Raw genomic sequence first — 21,204 nt, 5'->3', positions numbered from 1 at the left:
ACGGGAAATATGCTCACTGTACACAGATAGCCTTTATACATACTGCATTATACAAAACTAGTATGAGCAGAATGGTTGAACAGAATTCCCAGCTCCGTCATAACCAATGAAAGACTACAGTGGTCGTCACGTGATCTAGAATCCGGAAAACAACCACTGTTTTGTACTCTGTAAATTCCACGCGATTTGCTACTGTCCTTTTGAACCGGACTGTCTATTTTTTATTAGAAAATGGCAATGTCAGCGCTCGTCCACGTTCTCATACCCTTCCTGCTTTGCATTGCGCTTGCAAACACTCACATTTTCGACAAAGTTTTGGTGGATGTCACGTATGATCACTATGCGGAAAGGAAAGTCGACAGCCTTCCTGCTTTCTTGTCCATGCCGTTTAACTGTCTGATAAACTTGGGATACATATTATTAGGTATCTACTGGATCTTTCAACCGATGTCAGACAATAGAGACACCTGTGCAGCCGTCTACACCAAAGACGTGTTCGCGCTCATGTCAGTGGCCTATGGACCGGTGCAGTGGGTCCGCTTGGCCACCTTGCGGCGCGCGCCCTCTGTTTTGGACCAGTGGTTCACTTTACCTATTTTTGCGTGGGTGCTGGTCTGGTGTCATGTCGTTGACAAAGACTGGTCGTCCCGTTACGCCTTGATGGTGGAATCGTGCTCTGTCCTCAGCTATGGACTGGCGCTCTTTCACGACCGGGGGTTTGAAGTAGCCCTGGGTGGTCACATCGCCTTCGCCGTGTTCAAAGGCGCCCGAGCGCAGGTGAAGCTCGGAGACACTGCGTCCATGCGCTACCTCTGCTTGGCCCTGCTGTCTTGCGCTGGTTTCGTGGCTCTCAAGCTTCTGGATCATTCTCTTGCACAGTACTGGGTGTTTCAAAATCTTACTGGACATTTCTGGTCCAAAGTTTGCGACATTTTGCAGTTTCATTACAGCTTTTGTTTTCTCACTCGCCTTAGTGAAAATACACACAAGCGCTCTTCATAAATGTACATACATTTATTCAGTTGAATAAGGCAATGAACATAACATGTACGAAGATAAGATTATGTAACTGACATGTTCTCATTCTAACGTTTAATGTGATCAAATTAATTTGATGCTCGATCTTCTCTGTTCAGCTTTATGTTCAAAACAGTGTCATAACTTTGTAATTAATAGATTTTTAAGAAAAAAACTGCTAAATATGTGAAATACTTGGATTTCATCTCTTAGAATACAGTATTATCAAGTAAATATAGGCCTACTGTGTGTGTGTGTGTGTGTGTGTGTGTGTGTATGTGTGTATGCAAACTCACTATTTCAGGCATTTAATTGTGTGTATGTGTTCATGTGTGTACTGGTATGGTTTATGAGCACACAAATGTGTATAATGACATGGGTACTACAATGTAAACATGGTTTATGCAGACACTTTCTGTGTCCCCGTAGATCAAAAGAATACAAAAACCTACAAAATGGTGTTTTATGAAATTCAAAAATTGCCAATAGTAGGGGTAGGTTTAGGTGTAGGGTGATAGAAAATACAGTTTATCATATATATAATCATATATCATATTTCAAACCTTGTAATGCCAGTCAGCACTGGTTTGGGAAAAGTTGATCTCCTTTTGTTCAAGAACAGTATGAGTACTGCTCACTTTTCGGAAGTCTTTATTTGTGCAGTAGATTAAGGGGTCTAAACCACAGTCCAGAAATGCCATTACTGAAGATAGTGATCGCAGCCATTCAGGGGATGGGGACAAATCAAGCCTTCCAAGGAGAACCAACTGACAAAACAAGAATAAAACGGAATTGTTAACATGGAAAATCACATTCACATCAATCCTTTGACTCCTAAAAAATTAACAAAACAGAAAATGATTCCACACTAACAGATTTTTCTCACCTCGGATGCAGCAAATGGAGCACAGTAGAGCAGATACAAGATCACTAGCAGTGGCGTGATAGTGGACAGGTCACCCTGGCTAGATAAAATTTGGATATTTAATTATGACAGAAAAATTGAGAAATGGGAGAAATTTTGCATTACCGGTATATCACCTGCTCACCAATGGATCGAATCACCAATGCAGTGAATGGGTGCCATCAGAATGAAAGGCCAAACAGATGATAAAAACATCACAATAATTCACACAACTCCAGTCCATCATTTAATGCCTTGTGGAGCAAAAAGCTTCATGTTTGTTTGGATTATTGTGATGTTTTTATCATCTGCTTGCCTCTCATTCTGACGGCACCCATTCACTGCAGAGGATCCACTGGTGAGTAAGTGATGTAATGATAAATTTATCCAAATCTATTTTAATGATGAAACAAACTCTTGAATGGACTGAGGTTGAGTACATTTTTAGCACATTTTCATTTTTGAATGAACTATTCCTTTGAAAATCCATATGAAATCTTACAGCATTCTATGTTTACTACTTTCAACTCTACAAACCTGTAACAGCCTTTCCCATAGTCAGCACAAGTCAGGAGAGTATGAGGAGAAATGGAATGGAGATGGAGATGGAGAAGGCACAGAGGATGTAAACCAGCATGTTAGAGTAACTGCTTTCCCAGAAAACTGCACACAGCATTTCTGCTGGATCATACCTGAAAATGGCATGCAGAGTATAGTGAGAAGTCATGTTGATGTCTAAATTGTGAGCATTTCTAAGCATCTTCATTCACTTTATCCAGTCATAGACAACTGGTACCGCTCCAAATATAGCTCCAGTGCACCATGATGCTACACATGCCACCGCCATGAGAACAGACAGCTTTTTGCATTTGGAAGGAATTCCCATGTATCTAAGATGTATCTAACCCATGTATGTAAGAAGAAAATAATGGTATTATTGTGAAATAACTGAAATATATATATATATATATATACACACACTGTATATTTTAGTATATACTTTTATTCAGCAAGGCACATTCAATTGATTAAAAGTGACAGTAAAAGACACATATAATGTTACAAAAGTTTTCGATTTCAAATAAATGATGTTCTTGTGGAAGTTCTAAAAATATATTTAATAATATAATATAAATATAACCCTTTTTATGTAACCAAATAATAATAACAAACATTTCATTTTAATAATGAAACTAGTAAACAATCTCAAGCAAAGAAGATTGCGACTTATACCTCTTCTATTGATAACTGTTTTTTATCATTTATTGATTATTTTAAGACACAAATGAGAAGTTCATTTTCAGGTTTTAGAATAACTTTTCTAAATCATCCTAGTAATAATAATAAAAAGTCAATGAAACTAAATTTTTAAAGACTTTCTTAAATAATATTAAGAATTTTTAAGTAACCAAATAATAACTTTTTATATTTTATATTTACCAGTAATTAAATATAAGCTGATGACATTAACGCAGATAAAAAAAAATTATTTGGACAAAACTTATTTGTTGATAACTTTTTAAGACACAAACACTTTTTCTAATGTACCATAATTAAAGTGTAATATTAACTAAAAAAAGAAAAACTTTTAAACCATAAAATGTTATAACTAATCATAACATTGCTTGTAGAAATATAAAAACATCCAGTTGTATACATTTCTGAACTTTTCTTTTCTTCAAAATTATTCAAATGGAAGCTACGACAGAGTACAGGATCCAATGCACCCTCCTGCAACCATTCAGGTGTACAATAAGGTGTTTATTTATTGTTCTTTATTGTTAATTAAAATGAAATCAGTATAAGAGATATCCCACAGAGGTCAATTGTGCCTTGTTACAGCCATACCTATGCTTCCAATGGAAGAGGTGATGAAGGTGAACTTTAGCAGGCTCACCATCTCACACCACTGAGAAATCTGACCTTCACTCAGCACAGCAAAGAGGGAGCCACAGATTATGAGGATGGAGCAGAGGAAATCTGAGAGTGTGAGACTGAAAAGTGGCAGCCAGTAAAGGCATTGAAAATGGTCTTTACACTGTGAGACAGCAAAAAAAAAAATTTAATTAAATTAAATAAAGGCATGAGGCATTGCATTTTAAAACTGATTGCATCCCTTATTTTTTCATTTGTTTTCTTTTTTAAATAAAATGATATATTATTTTATAAAATTATATATTATTCTTACCACAACTTTGACTATCCAAACCAAACCATTTCCCAAAACACCCAGTACCATATCAGTGGTGAGGACTACTCAGTTCTGGACCAATAATTCTCCTCTGATTCTGTTATATTATCTGAAGTGTTCACTGAAATTAATCAGAATATTATTCAGAAATAAGGATTCAATTTAGCATTGAAATTAAAAAAAAAAAAAAAATATATATATATATATATATATATACATCAGCCTTCACTCTGTGACTTGAGCAGGTCAGTCAATGAAACAGCACAGATTTATCTTCATCACAGAACATGACAGAGAGAATTGTGTGTAAAGGTGATCGACTTGTCACTTAAGCAGAGACCTACAGATAATCCAAACAATTAGAAGAAAGAAAGCTTCACACTTTGTTTTGTGGATATTTGATACAGAGAGAACACTGAACACAGCGATTACGTGGAGACGTATGTCACAGCTTTTTGTAATTAAACTGATCCTGCTTCATTAAGCTTTAACCATCAAATACTTATACAGCTTTCTCCACAGTGACAGCACTAATGGCTTCGAAGCATATTTCATAGTATAAGAAAAAGAATCCCTCTGAAATTTAATTTTAGCAATATAAACAGCTGCAAATCTTATTTCATCAACTCCTATCTCACTCAAGTCCAAAACTATTTTCAAAACGTCAGAAGGTTAGAAAATTATAACTTTGATAATAAAGGTGGTTTTATTAACTGTATTATTTATTTTTATTATTATTTATGTTTTTTTTTTTTTTAATTTATTTTATATTTCTTAATTTTTTTTTTCAATCTTTTTGAGTATGTTTTTTGTCTTATATCTAGTAAAAAAAATAATATTTATACCTCACTTCCGGCGTTCTGCATGTGCATTTCATCAATCTTCCGCTGTTCTGGTTGAGAAGGCCAAATAGCGAGTGTCCGGTGAGTGTGAACTGGTTTTTAAACTCTCTGCATTCGCTATCTATCTTTTGGATGAATATGCACCGTTTTTTGTGGAACCGATATAATCAATACAATATTAGGAACGCAAACATTGCTATAAATGTTATATGAATAATGGCAGTTTAGTCATTGAAAGTCCTTGAGAAAATCAGCCTGTGGCTAAGCTACTGCAAACACCTCACGGACAGCATTTAACTTTGAATACAAACACAGAGTTATAGATGCTTAGGCAAATATAAAATATGTAAATGCACATTGGAGAAAGCAAGTGGTTAATATGTGGAAAGCTAAGTAGGTTAGTCTGCTAAAACGGACATGCTTGAGCTTCTGTTCTCAGCCACTTGCTGCAGCCCGGCAATATCTGGGTTCCCCAGTCAAACAGTTGCTTTATTATTTTGGACGTGTTACATGTTTTCTGTAGATTAAATGGCGGAAATTTATATGTGGTGCTTTAAAGTAACGACCTTTATGTGTCTGCTGTCTCGCGATCTGAACGGAACCAATGTTTGGGGTCTTGTTAACGTTCTGTATGGGGAAGTTACAACAGTGGCACACTGTTTTGTGTAACTGTTTCTCCCAATTAAAGTGCAAAACAATATTGAATGTCTTGAATGAGCCTGTTTCTTACCATTATTTCAAAATTAGATGTTTAAAAGTTTATAGTATATGTTCTCAAGTACGTTTAGTGCTGTAATCTGAGAAAATATATATAACAAACCCAAGTTTCCATCCCTCATCTTTGTCTGATTCACTCACAGTGCACTTCACTGAGATGTCTGCGGCGTTACGTGTGGTCTACACCGTATCCAGGCCAGGTGAGTCTAAAAATGATTACAACAGAAGCAATATAAGAGTTTAAAAAAAAGCAGCAAATACAGTGAGATTTAAGTTTGACTGTATATGAAATCAAATTAAAGTCTTGTTTCTCAGATGACTGATTATATCATTTGCTTACCACTTAGGGTCAATTCTGGCCAGTCGAAATCTTGCACGTCCTCTCAGCCTGTCTGCACACAGAGCAGGGATTAGTAAGTATCGTGTGGTACAAAATATGTTCTGGTATTAAACCATTTCCTACATCATCATCACTATTTTTCTATATGCAGAGTATGTGAATGATCAGGAGGACGCCACAGATATGAAGTCCATCACGGACCGTGCGGCTCAGACTCTTCTGTGGACCGAGCTGTTCAGAGGTCAGGAACAACATGAGACTTCCTTAAAGACATCACACAAATGACGCTAAAAGTAGGTACCAGCTGATGTTTGTCTTGATGTAGGTTTGGGAATGACCATGAGCTACCTTTTCCGTGAACCTGCCACAATCAACTACCCATTCGAGAAGGGCCCTCTGTCGCCTCGTTTCCGTGGGGAACATGCGCTGCGCAGGTACCCCTCTGGAGAGGAGCGGTGCATTGCATGTAAACTTTGTGAAGCCATTTGTCCAGCCCAGGTATACTTTCTTTCTGATTGGCCTTGTTCATTCTAATATAACTTGACAGTGTAAAGGCCCGTTCACACCAAGGAGGATAACTATAAAGATATTTTTCTAAAAATCATTCTCGATATTAAAGAATAGCTCATACCACAGTTATGATAAAGGCACTGAGAAACTATATCATTGGAATCACTTTTTTTCCAGCTGATGAGCAATGCAAACATTGACACCCAATCAAGATCAATCTTGCTATAACGAGCTCAAGAATTAAAAGCAGCAGAAGAGCGTGCACTTAAAATAAACAGACAATATAATCCGCTGTTGTGGATGCCAATATCTTTATAGTTATTGTATATTATCATTCTTGGTGTGAACGCAGTAATTGCATGCAGGTTTAATTACTTGCACAGTAATAGTTAATTTAAATGTGCAAAGTGACCCCCATGTTTCTCTCTCTCTCTTAGGCAATCACAATTGAGGCAGAACCTCGTGCCGACGGCAGCAGGAGAACAACGCGTTATGACATAGACATGACCAAATGCATCTATTGTGGCTTTTGCCAGGAAGCCTGCCCTGTGGATGCTATTGTAGAGGTGAGCATCGTCAGCACACGTTTCAACTACTCATCATGACTTTTAACAGTCTGAATGCTTTCAAATCTGTGGAAATTGAGGAAAAAGCTATCAAAGTTAATACCCCACAGTAGAGGAAACAAATAAATAAATAAACACTACAATGTGGGGCCAGTAAGATTTTTTTTAATGTTTTTGAAAGAAACCTTTTATTTTCACCAAGGCTGCATTTTATTTGATCAAGTTTAATTGTGAAAATAAAATCACTTTTTTCTAGATTCATTGATGAACAGAAAGTTTAAAAGAACAGCATTTTTGAAAAGGAAATCTGTTGTAACATTATACATTTCTTTACTGTCATTTTTAATTAAATTTATGCTTCATTGCTGAATAATAGCATTCATTTCTTTAATGAAATGTTGCTGACCCCTAATTTTTAAATGCTAATGTATATATGTGACCCAGGACCACAAAACCAAACCTTTGAAATCTAAAAGCTGAACAAGTAAGCTTTTTATTGATGCATGGTTTGTTAGGATAGGACAATATTTAGCCGAGTTACAACTATTTGAAAATCTGGAATCTGAGGGTGCAAAACAAAAATCAATAGATTGAGAAAATTGCCTTTAAAGTTGTCTAAATTAAGTTCGTAGCTATGCATATTACTGATCAAAAATTAAGTTTTGATATTTACGGTAGGAAATTTACAAAATATCTTCATGGAGCATGATCTTTACTTAATATCCTAAAGATTTTTGGCATAAAAGTAAAATCTATAATTTTGTCCAATACAATGTATTTGTTGGCTATTGCTACAAATATACCCCAGCGACTTAAGACTGGTTTTGTGGTCCAGGGTCATATATTATAAAATGTGCATTAAATTATTAGGAGAATTATAGTGATATTGCACAGCATGAGAAGTCATATGTATGAAATAAGCAGGTGTTTAAAAGTGTCTAATTAAAATCTCCATAAGGATGAATACATTCTATATGACCAGATCTACTGGAGTAAATGTCCACCTTTTCCTGTCTGTCTTTTTCTTAGGGTCCCAACTTTGAGTTTTCCACAGAGACTCATGAGGAACTGCTTTATAACAAGGAGAAACTCCTCAACAATGGAGACAAGTGGGAGGCTGAGATCGCTGCCAACATCCAAGCTGACTATCTCTACAGATAAATAAATGTCATGGACTGTCATTTCAACACAGTGACTATATACTCTTCACCATGCTCTCTTACCAGTAATCACAATTTCAATTGCACATGGAAGATTCGCTTTAAGACAGTTACTGTTGTGCTGAGTACATATTTTCAAAGCCCAGGGACTGACTTTTTTGTGAAGATGCACATCATTTTCAATTTCTTTCTGTGTGAGCATAATGTAGATGCTCAGGCCTAAAATTAAGTTCACACATTTGTGTCTGTAAACTACAGCAGCCTTAAAGTGGTGCCTCAGATTGAAACATTTCTGTGTTCATCTAAAAGTGTGGTTTGGACTCATCATTCAACACAGCATGACCATCACGCGGCAAATGTTGAAGTGTGTTGTGTAATAAACAGTCTGATGGCAGTAATTCTTGAAAACCACCATAAGGATGAAGCACTACTTTGAGGCTAATGTTATGTTGACATTTTGAGGCAGGAGATCCATCCTTCCCATTTTCACCCTTCTTCCTTTCATATTGTGTACATCCATTGGATTTAAATGAAGAGTTATAAGAAACAAAACCACTTCAACAGTTGTGTTGACTATATCTCACATTATATCCTTACAGGTAAAGACATTTTATTTGTCCTTGCGAGTACTGTACAAAGACTAAATACTTGTGGACCGTATTTAATAAATACATCCCCTGTCCAAATCTTTCACAATCTCTGGCCTTTTCTTATATTTCAACTCAGGTTGTATTTTGAACGGTTTCTTCATACGACCAATGCATGCTTAAGATGAAGGTTTTCTTCATATACAGTACAGACCAAAAGTTTGGACACACCTTCTCATTCAAAGAGTTTTCTTTATTTTCGTGACTATGAAAATTGTAGATTCACACTGAAGGCATCAAAACTATGAATTAACATGTGGAATTATACATGGAATTATATACATAACAAAAAAGTGTGAAACAACTGAAAATATGTCATATTCTAGGTTCTTCAAAGTAGCCACCTTTTGCTTTGATTACTGCTTTGCACACTCTTGGCATTCTCTTGATGAGCTTCAAGAGGTAGTCACCTGAAATGGTCTTCCAACAGTCTTGAAGGAGTTCCCCGAGAGATGCTTAGCACTTGTTGGCCCTTTTGCCTTCTGTCTGCGGTCCAGCTCATCCCTAAACCATCTCGATTGGGTTCAGGTCCGGTGACTGTGGAGGCCAGGTCATCTGGCGCAGCACCCCATTATTCTCCTTCTTGGTCAAATAGCCCTTGATGCCTTCAGTGTGACTCTACAATTTTCATAGTCATGAAAATAAAGAAAACTCTTTGAATGAGAAGGTGTGTCCAAACTTTTGGTCTGTACTGTATGTATTTTTTGTTTCTTTAAATATCTTTTTAATGGAATGGGAAATCTTTGTCATTTTTGTCTTATATAGCTGTGTCACACTGACTAAGTCAATGTGCTGATTTGTGAAACATAGTGCTTGGTGTTTTGACTTTAATTGTTTTTGCGGATGGAAAAGAAATATGCAGACTGCTCCATATTTGTCCACATAACATGAATTACTCAGTCTTGATTATGATTCCTTCATTGTATTCATTTTAAGTCTCAGTACTAGTCAAACAGTTTGAGGTAGTCCCGTGTGTTAGTGGAGAAAAAGGAGCACCTCGGTATATGAAGATTAGCGACCCAGCATACAACTGTTGCTCTAATCCGCTCTGAGAGGATAGGCTTAGCACAACTACAAGACAAGATCGACACTGACATATTGTTTTATTTTATTTTTTCCATACTTTTTGTTTCTATTTTTATTTTCTATTTTGAGATTGTTTTAAAGAAAGAATCCTGAAGACCTCGGTGTATTCATGCGGTAATTAACATGTTTTCTAGCTAACTATCCAGAGTGAAAACTACCTCGCTGCTGTTTATCTCCTACACTGACCACTAACCTACAGTCATTTGAAATCTTAAGTCTCATATCACATTGAACTGACGATGAAGGACCGACTGGAACAACTAAAAGCGGTAAGATTTGATTATGACACACACAGCGGTTCTAGAACTGATTTGCTAGTGTTTGACCTTTACGTTACCTGGGAGGTCCTGAGCCCAATATTGACTAACTGAGGTCATTTTAGTCAGTTATTGTCGATTACGGTTAGGTAAATGTTAGCAATAGGTCATTATCCGGAGATTACACTCATGATTATACAACAAACGTGTTAAACGAGTAAACATTATCTGAACTGCCATTAGGCACGTAGAAACGCGTGTGACTGAAAGTTGTGATGCGAGCGAGACGCGCGCATCCAGAGCAACCGTGTCCTGCTGCCTTGTCACGGGGCCAATTCTGTGTATTTAAAATATAATTCTGCGTATTTAATATAAAAAGTGTTACATTTCTGTAATGTTTAATTTCTGTTGAAATAGTGAAGATAAGCTGCAATAGATTCTATTTTAAACTTACTGACAAAAACAATTACAGGTTGTTGAAAAAAAACTCTTAACCAGCTTAATGTAGATTGCTGGTCTTGGTAGGTCTCTCAGCCTGGTTAAGCTGGTCTGTTGGCTGGCCAGGCTTTGGAGACCAGCTGGTCGTTGAGGTAAACACCAGTTTCCCCAGTCTGGAAGACCAGCTTAAACCAGCTAAAAAGCTTTCCAAAAAGCTTATTTTAAGGCAGAGAAAACACTATTTCTGCCAAGTTATTAAACTTTCTGCTGTTTGCTATATGTCAAAACAGAAGTCGGATCAAACTCCTGATGATGTGGAAATTCCGGTGGAAAATAAAGAATTTATGGATGAGTTCTTCGCTCAGGTATATGTGAATCAGCTACACTGTATTCAAATGAATATGCACGTTTGAATGTAACACACTCTTAAAAGTAAAGGTTCTAAAAGGGAGTTTTAACAGCGAAGCCAAAGTTTTAAAAGTCGAAAGAACCCTTTCCCAATACAAAGAACCTTCAGTGCAATGGAAAGTTTCCATGGATATTATTATTTATATATTTATAGATCATTTATAGAACCAGCAATGCATATAAAGAACCTTTATTTTTAAGTGTGCAGTTAAATGGACATTGTTCTGTATATGTTGTACAGATTGAAGAAATCCGCACCAGTATTGACAAGATTGATGAAAATGTAGGCGAGATAAAGCGGCTGTATTCTGTCATTCTCTCTGCACCTACATCAGAACAGAGTTAGTCTAATCACATTTTACCTGAATTTTATAAATGTATCTTTTTTCTCTATCACTTTCCCACCCCATTCATGCTTTAAATATCTCTCATCTCATTTCTCAATCAGAGACACAGGATGAATTGGAAGCAGTTACTAATGAGATAAAGAAACTGGCCAACAATGCTCGTAACAAACTGAAAAGTCAGCTTTCTGTTCTTCTTTTTTTGTTGTTGATGAAAATAAAAACAAAATCACTATTATCTAAAGTTCTGAGTTGAATTATTTGGTCAACCTTGAAAACAGGCATTGAGCAGAGTTTGGCATCTAACACTGAAGAGAGGGTTTCAGCAGATATCCGGATAAAGAAATCTCAGGTAACCACTAGCCCTTTGAATATACCACACACCACAGGGATTTCCACAAGTAGTATGTTTTTAAACATACAGTTTTTATCTCCTTTGTTTAGCATGCTATTCTTGCTAAGAGATTTGTAGAAGTGATGACCAAATACAATGAAGCCCAATTGGAGTTTAGAGAGAAGAGCAAAGGGCGCATCCAAAGACAGCTGGAGATCAGTGAGTGACAAACACATACGCAGACCTTGTTTAGGGCTGGATTAAATAGAAAGTCAGTGATCACAATGTTATATACATGTTTAAAGCAAAAGTTGAATCCTGTCTTACAGCTGGCAAAGCCACAACTGATGAAGAGCTGGAGGAAATGCTGGATGGCGGAAACGCTGCAGTATTCACAGCAGGAGTGGGTACTATTCTATAACTTCTATGTGTGATGTTTTGTTGTGAGAATATTGCTTTTCTGTAATTTGTATGGGGTGTAAGATATTTTACTTAGACTGCTGTTCATAAGTTGGGAGTCAATAAGATTTTTTTAAAGGAATATACAGGTGTATCTCAAAAAATAGAATATCGAGAAAAAAAATTTTTTTTGTAACTTTTCAACTTTTCAAAAAGTGAAACTTTCATATTTTGTAAATTCATTTGATGTGAAGTAAATCATTTCAAAGTTTTTTTTGTTTTTGTTTTAATTTTGATGATTAGAGCTACAGCTCATGAAAGTAAAAAATCTAATATCTCAGAATATAAGAATATTTCCTAAGATCAGTCAAAAAAACGATTTGCAAAACAGAAGAGTTTAAGTTCTTTAAAGTATGTTCATTTATGCACTCAATACCTAGAGGTGTGGCATGGAAGCGATCAGCCTGTGGCACTGCTGAGGCACTATTGAGCCTTCAGCTCATCTGTATTGTTGGATCGATTGGTTTCTCATCTTTCTCTTGAAAATATCCCATAGATTCCATATGGGGTTCAGGTCAGGCACGTTGACTGGCCAATTAAGAACAGTAATATCATGGTCAGCAAAGCACTTGGAAGTGGTTTTGCACTGTGGGCAGGTGCTAAGTCCTGCTGGAAAAGGAAATCAGCATCTCTATAAAACTTGTCAGAAGATGGAAGCATAAAGTGCTTCAAAATCTCATGGTAGATGTCTGCATTGTCTTTGGACTTGATAAAACACAATGGACCAACACCAGCAGACGCCACAGCACCCAAATCATCTCTGATTTAAGAAACTTCACACTGGAATTCAAGAGGCTTGGATTCAGTGCCTCTCCAGACTTACTCTAGACTCCAGACCTTGTTTTCCAAATGAAATGCAAATTTTACTTTTATCTGAAAAGAGGACTTTGGACCCTTGAGCAGCATTCCAGTTATTTTTCTCCTTAGCCCAGGTAAGATGCTTCTGACATTGTTTCTGTTTCAGAAGTGGCTTGGTAGCCCTTTTCCTGAAGACGTCTGAGTGTGTTGATCCTTGATGCACTGACTCCAGCTTCAGTCCACTCCTTGTGAAGCTCTCCCAAGTGTTTTAATTGGCTTTGTTTTACAGTATTCTCAAGCTAGTGGTCATCCCTGTTGCTTGTGCACCAATTCCTACCCAATTTCTTCTTTCCAGTCAACTTTGCATTTAATATGCTTTGATACAGCACTCTGTAAACACCCAGCCCTTTCATTAATGACCTACTGTGATTCACCCTCCTTTTGGAGGGTGTCAGTGATCGTCTTCTGGACCATTGCCAAGTCAGCAGTCTTCCCCGTTATTGTAGTTTCAAAGATATAATCATCAAAATTTAAACAAAAACTTTTAAAATGCTTTACTTCTAGACTATATGAACGTAATTTTTTTTATGAGTCAAAAAAAGATGCACCTGTATACTTTTATTCAAGGACACATTAAAAAAAAATCTAAAGTGACAGTAAAATTGTTAAATAAAATTATATTTCTAATAATCACTTTTTTGGGGGGATTTTCAATTCTGAAAAGAATGAAAAGAAAAGAAATGTTTCTTAAGCTGCAAATCAGTATATAAGAATGATCTCTGAAGGATCATGTGACTAAAGACTGAACTGAAAATTTTACTTTGTATCACAAGTAAAAAATTACATTTTAAAATATATTTAAAAAAGAAAATCTGAATTGTAATAATAATATTTCACAATATTACTATTTGTACTGTATTTTGATTATGTAAATGCTGCTTTCTTTAAAAAAAAACTTTTTCTCTGTAGATTATGGACTCTGGGATATCAAAACAGGCACTAAGTGAGATTGAGGCACGACACAAAGATATTATGCGACTGGAGAGCAGCATAAAAGAGTTGCACGACATGTTTGTGGACATTGCAGTACTGGTGGAAAATCAGGTACATGTGTTTGTCTTTACAGGAGAATAAAGCAAAGCTATAGCCCTGTTTTGAAGACTTTAGAATTAAAACTGCTTTTAGACACAATTTTGTTTTCATTTGTCGATAGGGAAGCATGATTGACAGGATTGAAAGCAACATGGACCAGTCTGTGGGTTTTGTTGAAAGAGCCGTGGCTGACACTAAAAAGGCTGCAAAGTTCCAACAAGAAGCACGCAGGGTGAGCTGGGAAATTATGAGGAGTACAACAATTGTGTCATATAATAAATTACACCTTTACTTAGTATATTTTGTACTAAATGTAGACTACCAGTGCTGAGATTCTCAAATTGAATTTTTCTTGCAGCATTTTTCTTTATTTTGATTTTCCATCTTCTATTTTTCTTCATGCATTGATGTCCTCTTTTTCTTCCTCATAATTTTAACCTCATCTCTGTATGTCTGTTCTCTACACCTTCCAAATCTCTTCTTCCCAATCATCGTTTCCCCTTGCTTTCCTCCACTATCATTATATCGTTATCATGCTGTCACTGGCTGCCCATTCACACCTTTGTAGAAGCAAATGATGATCATGATATGTTGCACAATTCTTGCGGTCATCTGTGGTTCTCTGCTGTATAGCTGGCTGACATAAACTTCAAAGTAAGCATTCATAAAGCTAAATTCATAAAACTGCATGTTGACCATTTGTGAGTGACATCCTGTCTTTTCCAGGCAAAGAGGTTGTCTACTTTTTCATGTCGTGTCTCTATCAAGAATCAAGATAAGAAAACATCCGTACACACACAACATGTTTTCCAGTGCTTGTTCATCTAATTTTCCCATCTTGTTTTTTGTCTTTTATGTTCTTTCTGTCTTATTAACTGGCCTTGCATTGTTAGAGGCATCAAGGTAAAATGTGATGTGCAAGCTGTCTGTTTATTTTAGGGCTGTGGTATGAAATATTGCTTTTATTTATTTAATTGTTTTCGGGAACTTATGATATAGCCCATATATGATGCAAAAAAACAACATAAGAGGCTAAGTTTTGTTTCTTAAGGCCTCATTTTTGTAACTGACAATTGAAACAATTTACATTAGCATTGACAAATAGTTTGAAAAAACAGTTTAATTCTTAAACATTTACGTTGTTTTATCTTTTATTTTAGGATTAGTCAAAATTATTTTAAAATTCAATTAGGGTAAACGTGGTTCTGCCTTTACTGACTATTTGCTTATTTAGTGTAGATGAGTAGCATTTAGTTCTTATTTCTAAGGTTGAGGTGCTATTTTTCTTTTATGTAAGTGATAATATTGGAACTATATTTTGTAGACACTATAAAGTAATTCTACATTAGTCTGACTTGAGTTGTCTAGACTGAGAAGTTGTGATTAAAAGACCAGGGTTGTATAAAATCTGTGTCATTCGTTCTTTCGTCCAGGCTTAAAAACAGTAAATTATTGTGATTTTTATTTATGAGAGAACCTCTTCTGCGTTTGGTTTTGACGGTGCAGTTATCATCGACAGCTGTTTGGTCCAATGAGTGGCTGCGCGTTAAACAGAAGGCTGACCAATCAGCAACTATTTCCTGATCACTTCGACTGGGTTAAATGAAAAGTTTTACCATGCGGAGTTACCTGTGTTGTTTAACCGACAATTCAAAGTGTACACTGCTTCCAGACAGTTTACTGGAGCTAAAGAAATCTCGAGGACTTAATGAAGACCTTGTGTGAACTTCGTTCTTTGTCAATGCGCTAATTCGAAAGAAATGTAGATTTCTTTGACCAGACGACCCAAGCGAGAGCTTTACATGCAGTCATGGAGTGGACGTCGGCATGCGATGGGACGTCAAGCCACGGAAGATCGAAGGTATTTCAAATATATATTTTAATAATATTGCTCATAAAGATTAAAGCAATTTTGTTGCAGAATTTTAGCTTAAACTGAGTGAGTGTGTTACTATTTAATGTTTGATTGGTTGGCAACGCGACATTTTTAGCACATAAAAACCAATCTTTGTGTAGTTGTATTGATCGGCATGCGGCTCCAGCCAATGAGAGCGTGTCTCCTCTGGTCACGTATACTATTATTTGTCTCTTAGTACCGCCTCCCAGCAAAGTGACAGCGACACTAACCAATTAGAGCAAAGGCGATGGCGTCGCATGTGTCTGTGATTGGATGCTGAACCAGTAATGGGCGGGGCTTGTTTCGTGGCGTTTTTATGACGATCTGAAAATGGCGGCGAATGATCTACTACATTAACTTTGTCGTGAATTCACACAGTGGAGCTGTCTAAATAATGCTTACTTTCACTTAGAACAGTAAAGTTACTAGACGAGTCTAGTCGGAGTGCACATTTTAATGGTAAAAATACACGAGGACTGTTTTAACCGTTGGATTTTCCCCACTGTGAACCCGAGTTTAAGTCTTGTGGAAATATGGTTTTATTTCAAACTTGAACCAGGATTAGCGTATGTTACTCGATAAATATACGCTCCTAATTTCTCGCCTCACTCTGTATGGTTGACTGAAATATTAGACGTTGTACATATAAGCCGTATGTATGAGTAATACCCCATATCGCTTTGTAATTTTAATATTTTTATGACGACCGTGTTTCTTGGCTGGTTAGCTGGTGCTGATGCTCGTTCACTAACGTTATCCTCAGCAGCGCTTAGCTCGACAACATAGCTTTCATGGTGGGTTTAATAACCTGCTGTTTTTTCATGTTGGTGTGAGATTATTATACAATAGTTTTGTAGTATTCAAAAGCACATTGAAATCGTTGGACCCTCTTCTGTGCGAACGAACCTGCTGACGAGTTCGTAACTATTTGAAAACACTGATTTTATTTTTAAATATACAGCAAGTTTTCATGTAACGTAGCGTTATTTCGATTAAACGGACACCGTTATAAAGAGACCACCAAACACAGTTGGGGCGGTTGTTTCTAACGCGATAAACTGACAGAAGCGCGTTTCTTGGCTCGCCGCTTGCACAGGCGGGCTGCGCGCGACTCTTCATCCTGACAATGGACGATCTCAAGCCGCGTTACAGCAAGAGACTGGTAAGTGCAGCACAGTGGACACTTGAAAAAAATCAAATGCAGTGTACAATATATATATATATATATATATATATTGCATTTTTACATTATATTTAGCTTTAGCTGTTGAAATGTTGGCAGTGTTCACTACGCTGGGTGAGTGGGAAAAATAATCTGCAAGGCGTCACTAAAATTACTTTAACGTTTTATTTATTCTGTATCGGTTTGCGCTCAGAGGTTTAATATTTTAAACAGATGTCTATGTCAGTTAAAGGTTTCTTAAAAACTATGGCAAGTCTGGCACTCTCGTTGAGAGGCTGGCTACAGTAAAGCTAAATATTCAATTATATATATTTTTATTTGGCTGACTCGCAGAAGAACCACGTGACCAGCAAGTGCCAGAAACCACCTGCCGTGACAATTTTTTGATCAAGAAACATCTCCACTGTCACATATAATTCCACTAAGCGTTCTTGCAATAAACGGTGGTGAGAAAGAGAGAAAAACTGGTTGACGCGAATATCTTTGTCTTGCAACCATCTATCAGCCAAACCACAAAATAAAACAAAATTTTAAAATGTTTTTTTTTTTTTTTTTTTAAATGGTCGTATTTTCTTGATCTAAACTGTTAGGTTTGCTCCATTAACATCCATATATTTTTGTATTAACCTCAACATTAATCCAGTTGAAAGCACTATCAACAGCATTTACCTCGCATATGAGACTGTCAAAAAGCCACCAATATCATAATGTTAAATTCATATTTAGTCATATGTAATATTTATACATATGTAATTATAGTATTATTAAAGCACTTGAGTCTTATCAAGTTGCATTTTAAAACACTTGCATTGTTTTTGGGATTTGAGAATTAAAAAAAAATTGTTAATTGACAACTTGATGTGTAAAAAAAAAAAAAGAAAAAAAAAAGCTGAATATTAAATTAAATGTTCTGGAACAGTGTTGTAAATACAACTTAACCACTGATTTTTTTGTTGTTGTCTCCTCTTTTGGATGGCCAAACAAAGTAGCTTCACTTTCACAACTAAACACTGTGTCACACATGGCGGTGGCGGTGCATTTTTGGAGGGCATGGACAAGTCTTAACTTTGATTAATGTCTCTTTGGGTTTGAGACTTTTGTCTTTGCAACTTTGCAACTAGGGATTTTCCCCTATGCACGAACAGCTTGTAACACTCCAAAGAGTAAGGAAAATTTGAAATTGCATCATATGACCCCTTTAAAGATATTTGATGAAAAGCATTCCAGGATTATTCTCCTTAGAGTGAACTTCAACGGCTTCCAAACGGTTGAAGGTCAAAATTACAGTTACCATGCAGCTTCAAAGCTTCTACACCAGTGGTTTTCAACCTGTGGTCGTGGTATTGCAGGTGGGCCGCCAATTATTTTCTGTTCATTGCCATTCCATTCTAGGGCTGTGCGATTAAAATCATTATAAAATCACGATTTGAGCGTGCGCGATTTTTAAATCTCTTTATAGCACGATTTTCCGCAGCCCTGACCTCCCGCAGTATGCTATCCGATCCAATCAGAATGCATTGCGCCTAGCGCGAGAACAGAACAGACTGGGCATATGCCTAACTCCAGGTTTCACACACTGTCTGTGATGCGCCTTTTTTCCGAGCCCATGTTAACGGATCAGAGCGTTCACACTGCACGCGGTAAAAGGCTGGAAATAAAAACGTGCGAAAATAATTAATATCTAATACATGAGCATAGAGAGAAATGTGAGTGCACAGGACGCAATTTAAGTGAGAGGAGACACGTTTTAAGTGCGCACACTCTCTCCGCGCAGAGCAGCGTGTATCTGAGCAAGCACGTCTGGTTTTGTGACAGCGCAAAGGAAATCTGCGTGCGAACAGCGAGATTCGCGCTCGTGCATTATTTTAATGTGCTTTCGTGTTATATTTATGCGCTCTCGCTGCTGACTGCATACACATACTGTATACACACTGCAAACACCTGAGGCACCGCTACAATTAATGAGCTCTATAAACAATGCATGGCAAAAAAGAAAAAAAAAGTCCCTGTACACAGGATTTTTTTTTTTTTTGCCATAAGTCATGATTTAATGACTTTATGATTTAAATCGATTTTAAAATCAATATTCAAATGACAAAGAAATTTTTCAAAACAAGTTTTAATATAGTTATAAACTTATAACTGAGACCAGATGATAAAAAACTGATGTTATTACCTTAATGCTGGAAAGACCTTTATTTTATTTTATTATTATTTTTTATTATATATTTTGTATTTTATTTTTTGTTAATACTAGCCCATCAGCTGTGCAAATTTAGTTTGAGGAAAATAACAGTACATTTTTGTCTGTTTTATCTAAACAGATCGATTAATTTCTTCAATATTTCAAAATCAAATAGCCTACTGATAATGTAGTAGCACTGTAAGATTACATTTGTTTGAATGCATTATCGCTAAAGCGATTGCGTGTGAATGTGGTTTATCTGTTTAAATCATGCTTTAACCCGAAAATAATCAGTAAAAGAAACAGACAAACTCATATAGCCTTTAACATCCCGCTTGACTATTGCAGTCATTATAACCTGATCAAGCCATAGCTAAATATGTTTAACATGAATTCTTGCTGAATATGCAGTTATATTACGGGCTGTTGGCATAAATTGTACTCGTGATGGAGGCTCCAGTCAGAATCACACCGCTCAGCTCATCCTCTGCTCGCAGTGTCTCTGTCAGACTCGCGGGGGAGGGTGGAGCCACTCTGAATTACGGGAGCCTGAGTGGTGCGTCGGTGGATGTTAAAAAGAAAACCCTACTTGCTTTCATATTATTTAATGAAAAAAAAATGCAGGTGTCTAAAATATGTGCAAGATTTGCACTGCATGTGTGATGGTAGATGTGCAGCATTTATTCTTATTTATTTTATCTTCATTACAAATCTTGTTTGGTTTCATTTTGGATAATTGCATGTAAAAAATTATTTTCGTTGCAAAATGTGAATTAATATTCATATGCAAGTATTTGTGCAAAATTATTAATTCGCATTAATGACAGGGCGCATTAATATTCAACATTCAACAATCTGTGAATGTTGCATTTCTCTGTCAGAGAGAGCCAGCACTTTGAATTTCATCTTGCAGCAGACAAGAAAAACATTTTTTTTCACAATTATTTGGCTACTTCTGCATGTACTTTGTGGCAAACTTAATGCATGTGCTTGAGCGCGCCGGGGCTAAATTATGAAAGACCGTATCAGTAAGATCTGACGCTATCGGTTCTGCTTTCGGTTATGCTTAATAATGTTATCGTGCACCTCTTATCTCACCAAACATATCTAATGTGCGATTTATATTGAGACGTTTGTCTGTGAGATCTGCGAGATCTCTAATGCGCGCCGCGGAGGCTGTCTGTCAGTCACACACACCACAACGAGCGCGGCACACGCATTAACTGTACATAAACTCCTGCTTAATAATAAAGAGTGACGATGGCGAAGAGATTTGCTTAATGTTATCGTGCACATTTTATCTCACCAAACATTTCTAATGTGCGATCATATTAATACGTTCGTCTGTGAGATCTGCGATTTATAAAAATAATAAAACCTATATTTCCCTCAAGACTAGTCATGTTTTTGTGGTTGTTTTAATTTAAACGTGTCTGCTTCATTTTTTAGCCAATTTATTTTCAATAAACTAAAACAAAAATAATAATAAAAAAGGAAAACGAATACAGCTCGTTATCAGACTGTAAAAAAAAAATAATGTCATGACATGAAAAAGTCATGACAACACATTTTTAAGGTTGGCTACTTTAACTTATAGAAATAATATAAGCAATTTAATGCGTTTTTATACTAGTTTAAATCTGAATTTTTAATACTATTAAACTGAATTTAAAATCTCATGGAATTTTAAGTTTAAACGGGTGAAAATGCCACAGTGAATGTTAAATATAGCCTATATAACAGAAGACCTTGATTGCATGTTACCATGAAACTAACAGAATAATTTGATTTTTTTTTTTAATTAACAATGTATAAAATGGGACAGCAAC

At 36.3% G+C, this 21,204-nt stretch overlaps 4 protein-coding genes across 6 annotated transcripts in view; all 4 read left to right on the top strand.

The window, feature by feature from the left end:
• The first annotated feature begins 141 nt into the window (after positions 1–141).
• On the top strand, positions 142–1,101 carry LOC132143836 (transmembrane protein 187-like). Its single transcript, XM_059554416.1, has one exon. It carries the CDS (start codon positions 232–234, stop codon positions 1,000–1,002), a length of 771 nt encoding a protein of 256 aa, XP_059410399.1. The 5' UTR covers positions 142–231; the 3' UTR covers positions 1,003–1,101.
• Positions 1,102–4,964: 3,863 nt separating this feature from the next.
• On the top strand, positions 4,965–8,560 carry ndufs8a (NADH:ubiquinone oxidoreductase core subunit S8a). The gene is made up of 7 exons (XM_059554417.1): positions 4,965–5,035; positions 5,815–5,871; positions 6,019–6,084; positions 6,163–6,252; positions 6,337–6,509; positions 6,959–7,087; positions 8,117–8,560. The coding sequence occupies exons 2-7, from the start codon at positions 5,829–5,831 to the stop codon at positions 8,246–8,248; spliced, it is 633 nt and encodes a 210-aa protein (XP_059410400.1). The 5' UTR covers positions 4,965–5,035; positions 5,815–5,828; the 3' UTR covers positions 8,249–8,560.
• Positions 8,561–9,689: 1,129 nt separating this feature from the next.
• On the top strand, positions 9,690–15,003 carry LOC132143835 (syntaxin-3-like). Of its 2 annotated transcripts, XM_059554415.1 has the most exons (11): positions 9,695–10,249; positions 10,966–11,040; positions 11,325–11,424; positions 11,532–11,606; positions 11,709–11,779; positions 11,872–11,980; positions 12,091–12,164; positions 13,988–14,122; positions 14,232–14,342; positions 14,679–14,764; positions 14,837–14,965. In XM_059554415.1, the coding sequence occupies exons 1-10, from the start codon at positions 10,220–10,222 to the stop codon at positions 14,754–14,756; spliced, it is 858 nt and encodes a 285-aa protein (XP_059410398.1). In that variant the 5' UTR covers positions 9,695–10,219; the 3' UTR covers positions 14,757–14,764; positions 14,837–14,965. The 2 variants fall into 2 exon arrangements, with proteins under 2 accessions (XP_059410397.1, XP_059410398.1); XM_059554414.1 differs by lacking the exon at positions 14,679–14,764 and having other exon boundaries at positions 9,690–10,249; positions 14,837–15,003.
• A 685-nt stretch (positions 15,004–15,688) lies between these two features.
• kdm2aa (lysine (K)-specific demethylase 2Aa) overlaps positions 15,689–21,204 on the top strand; it is a 61,086-nt gene continuing 55,570 nt past the window's right edge. Inside the window, exon 1 of one of the 2 annotated variants that reach the window (XM_059554401.1) lies at positions 15,689–15,971. In XM_059554401.1, coding sequence (XP_059410384.1) covers positions 15,921–15,971 — 51 coding nt within the window. In that variant the 5' untranslated portion in view covers positions 15,689–15,920. Of the gene's footprint in view, positions 15,972–16,331; positions 17,170–21,204 lie in introns of those variants that run through there. The other variant, XM_059554402.1, reaches the window with a different exon arrangement.

Source organism: Carassius carassius, chromosome 7, assembly GCF_963082965.1.
Source record: "Carassius carassius chromosome 7, fCarCar2.1, whole genome shotgun sequence".
In the NCBI taxonomy this organism is placed as follows: domain Eukaryota; kingdom Metazoa; phylum Chordata; class Actinopteri; order Cypriniformes; family Cyprinidae; genus Carassius; species Carassius carassius.
The sequence above is the reverse complement of the archived record's forward strand: the minus strand, read 5'-3'. Positions and strand labels throughout refer to the sequence as shown.